General features: G+C 45.2%; 2 protein-coding genes across 5 annotated transcripts; both read left to right on the forward strand.

The window, feature by feature from the left end:
* The first annotated feature begins 1,633 nt into the window (after window positions 1–1,633).
* On the forward strand, window positions 1,634–5,144 carry LOC121181348 (B-cell receptor CD22-like). Its single transcript, XM_041037271.1, has 8 exons — window positions 1,634–1,763; window positions 2,782–3,039; window positions 3,189–3,449; window positions 3,634–3,894; window positions 4,160–4,241; window positions 4,337–4,385; window positions 4,625–4,857; window positions 4,978–5,144. Exons 1-8 carry the CDS (start codon window positions 1,634–1,636, stop codon window positions 5,042–5,044), a joined length of 1,341 nt encoding a protein of 446 aa, XP_040893205.1. The 3' UTR covers window positions 5,045–5,144.
* Window positions 5,145–5,841: 697 nt separating this feature from the next.
* On the forward strand, window positions 5,842–14,479 carry LOC121180553 (sialoadhesin-like). Of its 4 annotated transcripts, none has more exons than XM_041036060.1 (12): window positions 5,842–6,168; window positions 6,949–7,305; window positions 7,421–7,621; window positions 7,735–8,088; window positions 8,425–8,634; window positions 11,815–12,072; window positions 12,222–12,482; window positions 13,014–13,322; window positions 13,391–13,472; window positions 13,571–13,631; window positions 13,884–14,023; window positions 14,136–14,479. In XM_041036060.1, exons 1-12 carry the CDS (start codon window positions 6,099–6,101, stop codon window positions 14,233–14,235), a joined length of 2,403 nt encoding a protein of 800 aa, XP_040891994.1. In that variant the 5' UTR covers window positions 5,842–6,098; the 3' UTR covers window positions 14,236–14,479. The 4 variants fall into 4 exon arrangements, with proteins under 4 accessions (XP_040891994.1, XP_040891996.1, XP_040891993.1 ...); XM_041036062.1 differs by having other exon boundaries at window positions 5,843–6,168; window positions 13,881–14,056; XM_041036059.1 differs by having other exon boundaries at window positions 5,843–6,168; window positions 13,881–14,023.
* The last annotated feature ends 461 nt before the right edge of the window (window positions 14,480–14,940 follow it).

Here is a 14,940-nt window from a genome sequence, read left to right on the forward strand (position 1 = left end):
GGCTGAAAAATGAAAAATTAGGCTCAACAACAGCAGAGTTCACCTTTTACAGAGAAAATATCCTAAACACTGTAAAAAGCAGAGAAACCAGTGAAGCATTGCAGCCAGTGATTGAGCAGGTTTGGCTGTTTCTCATTTTCTTTAACTCAGTGATACCAGCGCTTCATTATCACCATACATGTGCACTAAACCCTGCAAACCCAGTTAACATGTGATGTGATGTTCAGACCTCTGTGTGATATTTCTGTAACATGATGGGACTTCACATTAATAGGTTTCACAGACTGGAGGTGTGATGTTACACATCAGTGATTTGAATTTCTCTGTAGTTTCATCCTCCTGATCTGACCACAAACAGGAAACAAGTCAAGACTCTTATAATAATTCATGTTCTGCTTCTTATCTGTCTAAAACATGTGGGAGATTATATCTCATTTATCTGACTGTGTCTGAGTTCAAGATGATTCATCAAGCTTTGCATGAAAAAGAGGAATTTGGTATAAAAATACTCAAACATTATTTTTGATGCATATTTAACATGTTTCAAGACAAACAAATAGTTCAGACACAGGATTAGAACCTGAAGATGTTGTTTTTTCTTACAGTGGTACACGGTCAGGATGGCTGGGGAGTGACTTACTCTCTTACTCAGATCTGCGCCTTAAAAGGATCAACAGTGGAAATACGCTGCTCCTACAGATACCCACCCAGAATGAATGGCCATGAAACCACAGTTGAGAGAAGATTCTGGTTTACTAAATTCCAGGATGAAGAACGTGTGGATGTGAGAACAGACTCAGCGTATGCAGGTCGTGTGCAGTATCACTGTGGTGAGAACGACTGCACTTTGACAATCAGAGACCTGAGAGAGAGCGACTCAGCTCAGTACAAGTTCAGGTTCATAACAAACCAACCAGGTGGTGCATTTACTGGTTCACCAGGAGTCACTTTGTCAGTCACAGGTAACATTAGTGTTGGAGACTATAGAAGTTAGAACCTGAATCTCTACATCGATTATCATTTGTCTGTGTGGACAGTTCTGTCTACAGTGATGTCTCTGTGTCTTTATATATCCAGGTTTGCGGGTGAAGGTGATCTCATCATCAACATGCTCAGCCAGAACCTGCACATGGTCAGATCTGAAGTGTAGCAGCAGTTGTGATCTTCCTAATCATCCCTCCTACATCTGGTACAAGAATGGACAGAAAACAAAATATCATTCAGGTTACTTTTATTCTGAAGACAGCGTTTCCTGTGCTGTAGAAGGACACGAGGATTTACCCTCTCCTTCAGTGTGTGAGTTTGAACTTTCTTAGCTAAGCCTGCCCACAGCAATACAACCAGCTGTGAATTAGTGCAGTGGAGAGTATAGTTTTCATAGTGATAATCAAAACTATTTCATGTTTCAGGTGTTTATGGTGATTCATGCAGCAGAGTGACGTACACTGACAGAAGCATCTGTGCCTTTAAAGGATCATCAGTGGACATTTCCTGCTCGTACAACAGTTATAGATCTGTTACATCTAAGTATTGGTTCAATGCTGAATGTTATCGTTCGGGGAGTAATTGCAGACAACCTGTGGACCTTAGTGAAGACTCCCTGTACGCAGGTCGTGTCCAGGTCTTTGAAACGATGACAGGACGCTCCACTCTGAGAATCACTGACCTGAGAGACAGTGATTCAGCTCAGTATCGCTTCAAATTCAAAACGTATTGGTCTGAATGGCAGAGTGGTTTACCTGGTACAACTCTGACTGTCACAGGTACTGACGAACACAAACTCATTATGTTGTTAATGAAGCTGAATTTAGTGGAATGATGAAGTAAAAGCAATTTTAAACAAATGGAGTCTGAGAACATGGATGAGAAAATGTGTTAATAGGAAAGTGGTATATTGTTCATGGTGGGTTGATACTGATAAGGACGACAGTCTGAACATACCCACTCACAAATGATCACATGCTGCTTAATGTGTTTACAGTTCATTGTGAGAGGTTGCACTTTTATCCACTGGCCACAAGAGGGTGAAGTTGTACAGGCAGCTGTGTGTGTTGTTGACAGTTCACTTTATATGACATTTGTGTTTCTTGTTCACAGAACCACGTGTAAAGGTGATCTGGTCTTCTACTGGTCCAACACTCATTTGTAACAGCAGCTGTTTTCTTCCTGCTCGTTCTTCCTTTGTCTGGTATGAGAATGATACGATAATCACGGGAGAAACATCTCATTCATTAAGACGACTCTTTGATCCTGAGGACAGTTTTTCCTGTGCTTATGAGGGTTACCGCTCTCCTCCAGTGTGTGAGTTTACTCCACTGTGTCGCAAGCAAAACATCATCTGGTTAAAAAATCTCATGAACAGACCAAAAACACCAACGGGCCTCAGGTGTGCTGAGAATCAGAGGCAGTGTGTGACACATGAAAGTTGATCGTGGTGTCTCTCATCTTGCAGCTCCTGTAGAAAAGGCTCAGAAATGTCCCTGACATTGCTGAGCACTGATCTGTGCAGCACCAGTCTCCCATAGTTCTGTTTGAGTGTGAATATTAGACGTAGATTGATCAGCTGGAAACAAACACTCCAAATGAATGTGGGCGTGGCTTTGTGTCTGCTGGATGTGTAAATAGGCAGCAGTTTTCTTGCCCCTGTGATTTTCACAGTTATGTGAGATGGTGAGTACCTGGGACAGATCCAGGATCAGCACTGTGGACAGCAGCAAACAGTTAAGAGTCTGTTCTCTATAAAGACACATTCTCATGTTAACGTATGTTTATATCCTGCAGATGCTCCGAGGGTTCCCACAGTGTGGGTGAGTCCCCCTGGTGACATTATGAAGAACAGTTCAGTGACTCTCAGCTGTAGCAGTGATGCTAACCCCCCCGCTGTGTACACCTGGTACAAAAACAACCAATCACTGCTCAGGAAAGAACCACAGCTCGTCTTCAGCTCCATCCAGTCCTCTGACTCTGGACAGTATTACTGCACAGCTGAGAATGATCTGGGGAGGAGGACATCTAATTTTATCTTCATTAATGTGAAATGTGAGTAAAAACCTCTTATTAAAAATAAACAGCTTTAATCTGTCAGAGTGTGTTGCATCTGTTTAACCAAAGCAAAGACCTGCTGTAAACTTTCAGATGCTGCAGCTCATCTCAGTTCATACACATCTGTGTCAAAACATCTGTTCCAGATGGTCCACAGACGTCCACCCTGTCAGTGAGTCCCTCTGGTGAGATAGTGGAGGGAAGTTCAGTGACTCTGACCTGTAGCAGTGATGCTAACCCAGCTGCTGATTATACCTGGTACAAGGAGAACCAAACACTGCTTCAAGGACCAGAGGACATTTATAATTTCTCCTCCATCAGATCTGAGGACAGAGGGTTTTACCAGTGCAAGTCTGAGAATCAGTATGGACAGATCAGCTCTGAACCTCTGTTCTTAGATGTCCAGTGTAAGTAGAAGACAACAGAAAATCACTGAGACACTCAGAGTAAAAGTACAGACAGTGGGTGTCAATGAAGAAAATCAAGTGTATTTTTTTAGCACTTAATAAAACAGAAATAACAAAGAGCTTTACTTTGATTATTCTCAGGTCTGTGTACAAAATGTTGTGTTTCTCTACATATTTTCCACAGATACTCCAAAGCTTCCCTCTGTGTCAGTGAGTCCCTCTGCTGAGATAAAGGAGGGAAGTTCAGTGACTCTGACCTGTAGCAGTGATGCTAACCCAGCAGCTAATTATACCTGGTACAAGGAGGATGAAGACTCAGCAAAAGCTTCAGGACAGATCTTCATCATCACCAACATCAGAGCTGAGCACAGTGGGAGTTATTACTGTGAAGCCCAGAACAGCAGAGGACGTACTAACTCCACCTTCCATCTGACTGTTGTTCCAGGTGAGTTGTGCACACTCGTCTACACCCACCACTTCACTCCAGCTTTTGGTGTGTTGTTGCAGCACATACTTGACCTCAGCCAAACTCAAAGCGTCTCTAATGTACCTTAATGTACAGAAACTCCTTTTAATAAAACACATCGACAGTTTCTCAGCCAATAAATGTGAATCAGTAAGTGGAGAAACAACAGCAGGTGTTTTCATCCAGGTGAACGGTTTGATGACGTCATTCGATGATGTCATTCTTTCCTTCTGATTATTTCCAGGTGCATTGAAATCAGCAGCTGCCGGAACAGTCACTGCTGCTCTCCTGGCTCTCATGCTCCTCGCTGTGTTCCTGTGGATCAGGTGAGCCGTTCTTTGCCTCCATGACTATGTTTACTAATGCATCTGTTCCCTAAGTGTATTAGTTAACTCATTCAATTGCTTTTCCTCCTGTGTAGAAGAAAGAAGTCGCGCACGGCCGGAGAGAGACCTGACAGCAGAGCGCAGGTGAGAAAGGAAGAGCTTCAAGTATTCTGGTGTCAGAGGAAGAAAGCATTTCAAACCGCACCTGTCCTGTTAAGGCTCATCTGAAAAGTGCTTTATTACCCACTTTACTTTCTTCACAGCTGCCTTGTTAGAGTTAGTGTTTAGTTCTTTAGTTTGTTAACCCAAATCACAACAAAGCATTTTTTGTGCAGCAGCACAATAAAAGTCTCGTTATGCCTGAGCTCTGTTTGTCCCGTCAGCTAAACGTGGGTCCGGTGTACGACACCCCGTCAGCTGCAGCACAGAGACGACCAGCAGAACAGCAGGATGACCTTCACTACGCCAGCATCTGCCTCTCACCGCAGAACGCAGAGGCCGTCTACTGCAACGTCGGGCGAGTTCAACCCCAGAGAGGAACAGAGGAAGACGAGGAGGAGGAGGATGGGGTTGATTACTCTGTTGTCAGATTTGACAAAGGCAGCAGTGCAGCAGGGTGAGCAGCTCCTCTCACACAAACACTTTCAGCACTACACTTATTAAAAATACAAATCTAAACAATATAAACACATTAGGTTAAAAACTCAGTGTCAGCGGTTTATTCTTCCCTTCACAGAACAAGAATTCAAGAAGATGGGGAGGATCCATGTGCTCTGTACAGTGCAGTCAACAAAAAACTATAAGAACACAACATGAATCTGTGGTTTGTTATTCATACATGATTCTAAACATCAAGAAAAAATAAAAACATATAAACCACAGTGGTAAACGTAGGTAAAGACTTGTTTGTTTCTTAAACATATTCTCTCTCTTCCCCCTGCTTGTATTAAGCAACACAAATACTTTTGATATTTTTTGTCCATCCACAAATACCACTGGAGTTTCTCCTTTTGTAATTTGGGTGAACTGAACCTTTAATGCATGTGAGCTCTATAAATGTATGTGAAACTTTAAAACTAGAAGTACCACATGGCGGTGGTATGCCTCTGCACGGCTGGGTGCCTGTTTGTAGCAGATGTAGAGGTTAAACTTACACAAGATCACAGTGGCCTTGACCTTTGACCTCTGACCTCCAATACATATTGACTCCATCTTTGACAAGCAGTGATGATATGTGCAAAGTCTGAAGAACATCACTCAAAGTATTGTAGAGATAACACATAGTGAAGCACAACATTTGCATTAAGGTCACAGCGACCTTGACCTTTGACCTCTGACTTCCAAAGTCGACTCAATTCATCTTTGAGGCACAGTCAACATGTGTGCAAAGTTTGAAGACAATCCTTCAAAGGGTTGTTACGATATTCCATTACCATGCAAAACATCAATATGATCATACTGACCTTGCCCTTTGACCTTTGACCTCCAAACTCCTTTCAGATCTGCCTTAAGTCACCTCACAGTGTAAACCTCACTCCAACCTGATCCCTAAAAAAATAAACAGTTTTTTCTTTTCTCAGTATAAATGGTGTTAGCAGGCTGCAGTGATGTGTAGGATAGGGCCTTACCACCATCACACCACAGTAATAGTGGTTACTGCCGTCGAGCAGATTATAGAACATAAAGAGGAAGGAAGTTTCTTTTTAGAGCGGAACGTCTGTCCTCTGCTGGCTGTGCAAACCACAGAGGAAGATTTACTTTCTCTGAGGGAAGAAGAATTGTTTTTTGATGTGACATTTCTTTCCTACATTGTTCACCAGCCGATGTGTTTTATTGACTCTGAAGTCACACGGAGAGATGACAGGAGCAGCGATGAGTTTAACAGCAGCAGCAAGTGGATTTGTTGTCCTTCTTCTCACTGTGCCAGGTACCGTCTCCTGCACTGTGTCGAATGAGTAAATGAATTCCTCAAACATCACCTTTCTACACTTGATGTGTGATGTATGTCTGTTTGCTGATTTGCTGAATATCTGTGCAGTTAGTGCTGATTTTCTAACAGGATTTTTCACGTTTAGCTCTGAGGTTTTTTTATTGTGCTGTTAAACTACAGTCGTGTTGATGTTTTCACACACTGCAACATTTCGAAAGGTCTTTTTTATCTCAGCATATAAGTGATGTGTCTTATTGCACAGTAATGGTTCGGCTTTTTCAAGTAAGTGTATAAATAGATCTGTAAGTGGTTCGTCTGACAGATGCAGTCAGTTAATCATTTATCCAGAAATGTCAGTTTTCTGTTTGAGAGACGAAGAAAAAATCTAACAAAGGTTCAAAAAACAGGAAACAAACTTTGTCACCTATTCCTGTGAAGAGCCAACGTGAGTGTAATGCAGTGTGATGTGTGCCACAACAACACAACACCAGGAAGTGAGAAATGTTATTTGTATCATGAGTTTGAAAGATAATAAACAGAAATCAAAATTTAAATAACAAGTGTAAAACAATATGACAGGAATCTTTCTTAAACGTTCAGTGTTGGAGTCAAGTCATTTCAGGACATGTATTAGTCATTCAGCTGGTTTCTACACTGAAGTGAAAGTTTCTGTCTTTACTGAGAATTCTTTGTGACTCTGCTGTAAATAGGATTTTTTAAGCTGGTCCTCGTTACCTTTTCATAAATCAGTGTTTTCTGATGTTCTCTGTGTTACAGTGGTACACGGTCAGGATGGCTGGGGAGCTACTTACTCTCTTCGTAAGATCTGTGCCTTAAAAGGATCAACAGTGGAAATACGCTGCTCCTACAGATACCCACCCAGAGTGAATGGCCATGAAACCACAGTTGAGAGAAGATTCTGGTTTACTAAATTCCAGGATGAAGAACCTGTGGATGTGAGAACAGACTCAGCGTATGCAGGTCGTGTGCAGTATCACTGTGGTGAGAACGACTGCACTTTGACAATCAGAGACCTGAGAGAGAGCGACTCAGCTCAGTACAAGTTCATGTTCATAACAAACCAACCAGGTGGTGCATTTACTGGTTCACCAGGAGTCACTTTGTCAGTCACAGGTAACATTAGTGTTGGAGACTATAGAAGTTAGAACCTGAATCTCTGCATCGATTATCATTTGTCTGTGTGGACAGTTCTGTCTACAGTGATGTCTCTGTGTCTTTATATATCCAGGTTTGCAGGTGAAGGTGATCTATTCTCCACGTCTGAAGTGTAGCAGCAGTTGTGATCTAACTAATCATCCCTCCTACATCTGGTACAAGAATGGACAGAAAACTGGGGGAAAAACAAAATATCATTCAGGTTACTTTTATGATGAAGACAGCGTTTCCTGTGCTGTAGAAGGACACGAGGATTTACCCTCTCCTTCAGTGTGTGAGTTTGAACTTTCTTAGCTAAGCCTGCCCACAGCAATACAACCAGCTGTGAATTAGTGCAGTGGAGAGTATAGTTTTCATAGTGATAATCAAAACTATTTCATGTTTCAGGTGTCTATGGTGATTCATGCAACAGAGTGACGTACACTGACAGAAGCATCTGTGCCTTTAAAGGATCATCAGTGGACATTTCCTGCTCATACAACAGTTATAGATCTGTTACATCTAAGTTCTGGTTCACTGCTGAATGTTATCGTTCGGGGAGTTATTGCAGACAACCTGTGGACCTTAGTGAAGACTCCCTGTATGCAGGTCGTGTCCAGGTCTTTGAAACAACGACAGGACGCTCCACTCTGAGAATCAATGACCTGAGAGAGAGTGATTCAGCTCAGTATCGCTTCAAATTCAAAACGTATTGGTCTGAGTGGCAGAGTGGTTTACCTGGTACAACTCTGACTGTCACAGGTACTGACGAAGACAAACTCATTATGTTGTTAATGAAGCTGAATTTAGTGGAATGTTGAAGTAAAAGCAATTTTAAACAAATGGAGCCTGAGAACATGGATGAGAAAATGTGTTAATAGGAAAGTGGTATATTGTTCATGGTGGGTTGATATTGATAAGGACGACAGTCTGAACATACCCACTCACAAATGATCACACACGCTGCTTAATGTGTTTACAGTTCATTGTGAGAGGTTGCACTTTTATCCACTGGCCACAAGAGGGTGAAGTTGTACAGGCAGCTGTGTGTGTTGGTGACAGTTCACTTTATATGACATTTGTGTTTCTTGTTCACAGAACCACGTGTACAGGTGGAGGTGATCTGGTCTTCTACTGGTCCAACACTGGTTTGTCACAGCAGCTGTCTTCTTCCTGGTCGTTCTTCCTTTGTCTGGTATGAGAATGGAAACATAATCCAGGGAGAAACATCTCATTCATTAAGACGACTCATTGATCCTGAGGACAGTTTTTCCTGTGCTTATGAGGGTTACCGCTCTCCTCCAGTGTGTGAGTTTACTCCACTGTGTCACAAGCAAAACATCATCTGGTTTAAATTTTAAAGGATAAAGAAGTTGATTTTCTATATTTTGATTGTTGTCAAAAATCCCATGAACAGACCAATACACCAATGAGCCTTAGGTGTGCTGAGAATCAGAGGCAGTGTGTGACACATGAAAGTTGATCCTGGTGTCTCTCATCTTGCAGCTCCTGTAGAAAATTCTCAGAAATGTCCCTGACATTGCTGACGTACAGTATATTTATCCTCAGTGTACTGATCCAACTCTGTCCCAGGAACATTAAAACCAATGTCAAAAGCTTGTGATATGTAACACAATGTACATGTAATGGGGCCCGGCTGGGCAATGCCCGAAGGAACGACGTGGGGACGTCCTCCTGTGGACCCACCACCTGCAGGAGGAAACGTAGGGGGCCGATGCAGTGTGAATTGGGCGGTGGTCGAAGGCAGGGGCCTCGGCAACCCGATCTCAGGGCACAGAAACTGGCTCTTGGGACATGGAATGTCACCTCAGTAGGGGGGGAAGGGGCCTGAGCTTGTGCAGGAGATTGAGAGGTACCGACTAGAAATAGTCGGGCTCACCTCCACGCACAGCCTGGGCTCTGGAACCCAACTCCTTGATAGAGGCTGGACTCTCTTCTATTCTTGAGTTGCCCGTGGTGAGAGGCGGAGGGCTGGTGTGGGCTTGCTTATAGCTCCCCAGCTCAGCTGCCATGTTTTGGAGTTTTCCCCGGTGAATGAGAGGGTCGCCTCCCTGTGCCTTCAGGTGGGGGAGAGGTCTCTCACTGTTGTCTCGGCCTATGGGCTGAACAGCAGTGTAGAGTACCAGACCTTCTTGGAGTCCTTGGGAGGGGTATTGGACGGTGCTCTGACCGGGGACTCTGTCATTCTGCTGGGGGACTTCAACGCCCACGTGGGCAGCGACAGTGACACCTGGAGGGGCGTGATTGGGAGGAACGGCCTCCCCGATCAGAACCCGAATGGTGTTCTGTTGTTGGACTTCTGTGCTAGTCGCGGTTTGTCCATAATGAACACCATGTTTAGGCATAAGGGTGTCCATCAGTGCACATGACACCAGGACGCCCTAGGCCGAAGGTCAATGATCGACTTCGTGGTCATGTCATTTGACCTTCAGCCACATGTCTTGGACACTCGGGTAAAGAGAGGGGCTGAGCTGTCAACTGATCACCACAGGTGGTGAGTTGGATCCGCTGGCGGGGGAGGAGGCCTGACAGGCATGGCAGGCCCACACATATTGTGAGGGTCTGTTGGGAACATCTGGCTGAGCCCTCTGTCAGGGGGGTCTTCAACTCCCGCCTCCAGAAGAGCTTCAACCAGATACCGAGAGAGGCTGGGGACATTGAGTCTGAGTGTTCTCTGCCTCTATTGTTGATGCGGCCGTCCGGAGCTGTGTTCATAAGGTCTCCGGTGCCTGTCGTGGCGGTAATCCCCGAACCCGGTGGTGGACATCGGAAGTAAGGGATTCCGTCAAGCTGAAGAAGGAGTCCTATCGGGCCTGGTTGGCTCGTGGGGCTCCCGAGGCAGCTGACAGGTACCGACAGGCCAAGAGGGCCGCAGCCCGGGCAGTTGTAGAGGCAAAAACTCGGATCTGGGAGAGGTTCGGTGAGGCCATGGAGGAGGACTATCGGTCGGCCTCAAAGAGATTCTGGCAAACCGTCTGCCGCCTCAGGAGAGGGAAGCAGTGCTCTACCAACACTATTTATAGTGGAGGCGGAGAGCTGTTGACCTTGACTGGGGACATTATTAGACGGTGGAAGGAATACTTTGAAGATCTCCTCAATCCCACTGTTACGATTTCTGTTGAGGAAACAGGGGATGGGGGTTCGGGGGTGGACTCATCCATCACCCAAGCTGAAGTCACTGAGGTGGTCAAAAAGCTCCTTGGTGGCAAGGCACCAGGGGTGGATGAGGTCCGTCCCGAGCACCTCAAGTCTCTGGATGTTGCAGGGCTGTCTTGGCTGACACGCCTCTGTAACATCGCGTGGCAGTCGGGGACAGTACCCCTGGAGTGGCAGACAGGGGTGGTGGTCCCTCTTTTCAAGAAGGGGGACCGGAGAGTGTGCTCCAACTATAGGGGGATCACACTCCTCAGCCTCCCTGGGAAAGTCTATGCCAGGGTACTGGAGAGGAGGATTTGGCCGATAGTCGAACCTCGGACCCAGGAGGAACAATGCGGTTTTTGTCCTGGTCTTGGAACACTGGGCCAGCTCTATACTCTCTATAGGGTGCTCGAGGGTTCATGGCAGTTCGCCCAACCAGTCCACATGTGTTTTGTGGATCTGGAGAAAGCGTTCGACCGTGTACCTCATGGCATCCTGTGGAGGGTGCTCTGGGAGTATGGAGTCCGGGGCCCTCTGCTTAGGGCTGTCAGGTCTCTGTACGACCTTCAGCATGTACTGGGGCGGTTTGCAGCTGAGTGTGAAGCAGCTGGGATGAGAATCAGCGGTTCTCAACCGGAAAAGGGTGGCTTGCCTTCTCCGGGTTGGAGGAGAGTTCCTTCCTCAAGTTGAGGAGTTTAAGTATCATGGGGTCTTGTTCAAGAGTGGGGGAAGGACGGAGCTTGAGATTGACAGGTGGATCGGTGCAGCTTCCGCAGTAATGCGGTCGATGTACCGGTCCATTGTGGTGAAGAAGGAGCTGAGCCGAAAGGCAAAGCTCTCAACTTACCGGTCGATCTACGTTCCTACTCTCACCTATGGACATGAGCTTTGGGTCATGACCGAAAGGACAAGATCTCGGATACAAGCGGCCGAAATAAGTTTACTCCGCAGGGTGTTTGGGTGCTCCCTTAGAGATAGGGTGAGAAGCCCGGTCATCCAGGAGGAGCGTGGAGTACAGCCACTGCTCCTCCACATCGAGAGGGGCCAGTTGAGGTGGCTCGGGCATCTATTCAGGATGCCCCCTGGACACCTCCTTAGGGAGGTGTTCCGGGCATGTCTCAATGGGAGGAGGCCCCGGGAAAGACCTAGGACACGCTGGAGGGACTATGTCTCTTGGCTGGCCTGGGAACGCCTCGGGGTTCCCCCGGAAGAGCTGGAAGAAGTGTCCGGGGAGAGGGAAGTCTGGGCGTCCCTGCTTAGACTGCTGCCCCTGTGACCCAGCCCCGGATAAGCGGATGATAACGTATAACGTATGTTTATATCCTGCAGATGCTCCGAGGGTTCCCACAGTGTGGGTGAGTCCCCCTGGTGACATTATGAAGAACAGTTCAGTGACTCTCAGCTGTAGCAGTGATGCTAACTCCCCCACTGTGTACACCTGGTACAAAAACAACCAATCACTGCTCAGGAAAGAACCACAGCTCGTCTTCAGCTCCATCCAGTCCTCTGACTCTGGACAGTATTACTGCACAGCTGAGAATGATCTGGGGAGGAGGACATCTAATTCTACCTTCATTAATGTGAAATGTGAGTAAAAACCTCTTATTAAAAATAAACAGCTTTAATCTGTCAGAGTGTGTTGCATCTGTTTAACCAAAGCAAAGACCTGCTGTAAACTTTCAGATGCTGCAGCTCATCTCAGTTCATACAAATCTGTGTCAAAACATCTGTTCCAGATGGTCCACAGACGTCCACCCTGTCAGTGAGTCCCTCTGGTGAGATAGTGGAGGGAAGTTCAGTGACTCTGACCTGTAGCAGTGATGCTAACCCAGCAGCTGATTATACCTGGTACAAGGAGAACCAAACACTGCTTCAAGGACCAGAGGACATTTATCATTTCTCCTCCATCAGATCTGAGGACAGAGGGACCTACTACTGCAGGTCTGTGAATCAACATGGACGCTCAGTGTCTTCACCTCTGTTCATAGAAGTGTATTGTAAGTATTAACAAATCGTTTTGGCAAACAGTGTATTTACATACATTCTGATCTATCTGCTGTCTTACCTGCTCTAGGCTGAAACCATTTCATGTTGTTAAGAAGAAATATAAAGAGTTTCCAACTGTCAGTGCAGGTGCTGCTGCTCTTTACACATGTTTGGTTCACACTTGTAGTTGTGAGTGAAATGTCCTAACAACTGTTGAATGAATGGCCATAAAATGTGGTGCAAACATTGACAGTGACATTCAGCTCAGCCTCAGATGTGCTTTGTGTTTATTGAGTTGAGTTTTAAGTTTACAGCTTGTTAGTGTTGTCATTGTGCACATATTAGCATGCTGATGTTAGCCTTTAGTTTGAAGTGGAATACTATAACTCTTTGTTTTTCTATGTGTTTTGTGTAATACAGTTCTTTCTCCTTCTTCTTTGGTGGCCCTCTGGGTTTGTGGTACTCTTTGCAAAAACCCTTCTTTGCCTGCGTATGTGTAGAACCAGGCTCCAAATACTGAAGACATGTCTGTTGTCCACCAGATGCTCCAAAGCTTCCCTCTGTGTCAGTGAGTCCCTCTGCTGAGATAATGGAGGGCAGCTCAGTGAATCTGACCTGTAGCAGTGATGCTAACCCAGCAGCTAATTATACCTGGTACAAGGAGGATGAAGACTCAGCAAAAGCTTCAGGACAGATCTTCACCATCACCAACATCAGAGCTGAGCACAGTGGGAGTTATTACTGTGAAGCCCAGAACAGCAGAGGGCGTAATAACTCCACCTTCCATCTGACTGTTAGGGCAAGTAAGTCACGTCTGTGCACAAGTCATTTACACCTAAAAGGTGCTGCTGGTAGGATACCTACAGCCTGAAATTCCATAATTAATGATCAGTTTTCCTGTTTGATCACTGTTTTCCAGGTTCAGTGAAATCAGCAGCTGCTGGATCAGTTGCTGTTATTTTTCTGGCTCTCATATTCCTCTGTGCCTTCGTACTGTTTAGGTAAGCAGCTCAGTTTTACTGTGGTTAAATTCAGTAATGCTTCTTTCATTAAGTCAGTTTTATATGATGATTCAGTTGTTTGTTCATTCTCTGTCCAGAAGAAAGAAGATCTTGAAACAACCACCTGAGCCTGGAGAGGGACCAGACAACACAGCACAGGTGAGAAAGGGGAGTTCAGGTGTTACTCAGAGTCCACTCTCACCTTAAAACTCAACCCCCTCCTGTCCACATGTCAGAGTGTCTTTGAGCCAGTTGCTGAACCACATATTCCTCCCAAAGGTCAGACCAGGATGTTGCATGTTAGCCACCAGTGTGTGAGTGAATGGGTGAGGTGAAATCCAAAGTGCTAAGTAAGTGTTTGACTATACGACCATTTTGTGCTAAAATCTTTCCCATGATTCACCTTAGCAGCAGGACGAACTCTTCTATGCCAGCGTGAGCTTCTCTACAAACCGTCAGCCCAACAGACACAAGACAGGAGAAGAGGAGGAGGACGAGGAGGGTGTGGAATACACTGTCGTCAATGTGAAGAGCGCCACTGCTACGCCAGGGTGAGTCCAGAATAACTGTCTCTGCTACACAGAGTTAGTCTTACTTCATATTCTGGGTCTGTTATTATAACATCTTATTAATAATTTGCTAAACAAATGTTGTCATTAACAGATTAAGACGTGGAGAGGCTGTGGAGGATTCATTTGCACTGTACAGCACCGTCAGCAAGAAACGCAGAGAATCAGCGCAGCAGCAGTCTGTTAGTTTATAGTGTTTCAGCAAAAGACATTTCTCAGGACTGAAATGTTCAACAATGCAGCATATAAACAACACATAACACACACACACATAAACAACAACAAAACAAACCTGGCTTCTCGTACTGGGGCAGCAGCAAAGATTGTCCTTCCTCAAAAATGTCTCTAAAGAGAAATATTTTCCTTCTAGTGCTGGAAAATCATTTCCAATGTCATGTCAAGTACATTTGTCTATATACAGTTTCTATTTACAACCATCTTTCTCTGCTCTGTTTTTCCGTTTGTGTTTTTATTCTCTACAATAAGTAAAGTGACTTGATTGAGCTCATCTATGTTGTTTAAATAACCTGATCTTTTAGTGAATGAAGATATCCAGCTAATCATTTTTTCCTCGGACTGATCCAACTGTCAGCAAGTTAGTTCAAGGTGTTCAGTGTTGGAATTGTGGAGGAGCCAAGTGGCTCCGGCTGAAAGAGACCTAAGGTCCCCTTCCTCCAGCTGTTAGCAGACAGGACTCCTCCTCAGCTCTGTCCACAGTCAAAGCTTCTGCTGCATCTACTTGCTCCGACCGGTTTGGTGAAGGATCAGCTTTTTGAACAGTCACCAGAGAAATGAAGGAGCTGAGGAGCAGTTTGTAGCGCTCTGTCTGGTGTGAATTTAATTTGGTTATTAAAATGAGTGAAGAGTGAAACTGAACGGAGCAAATGAACTGTTAACGA

Source organism: Toxotes jaculatrix, chromosome 4 (assembly GCF_017976425.1).
Source record: "Toxotes jaculatrix isolate fToxJac2 chromosome 4, fToxJac2.pri, whole genome shotgun sequence".
Classification (NCBI taxonomy): Eukaryota; Metazoa; Chordata; class Actinopteri; family Toxotidae; genus Toxotes; species Toxotes jaculatrix.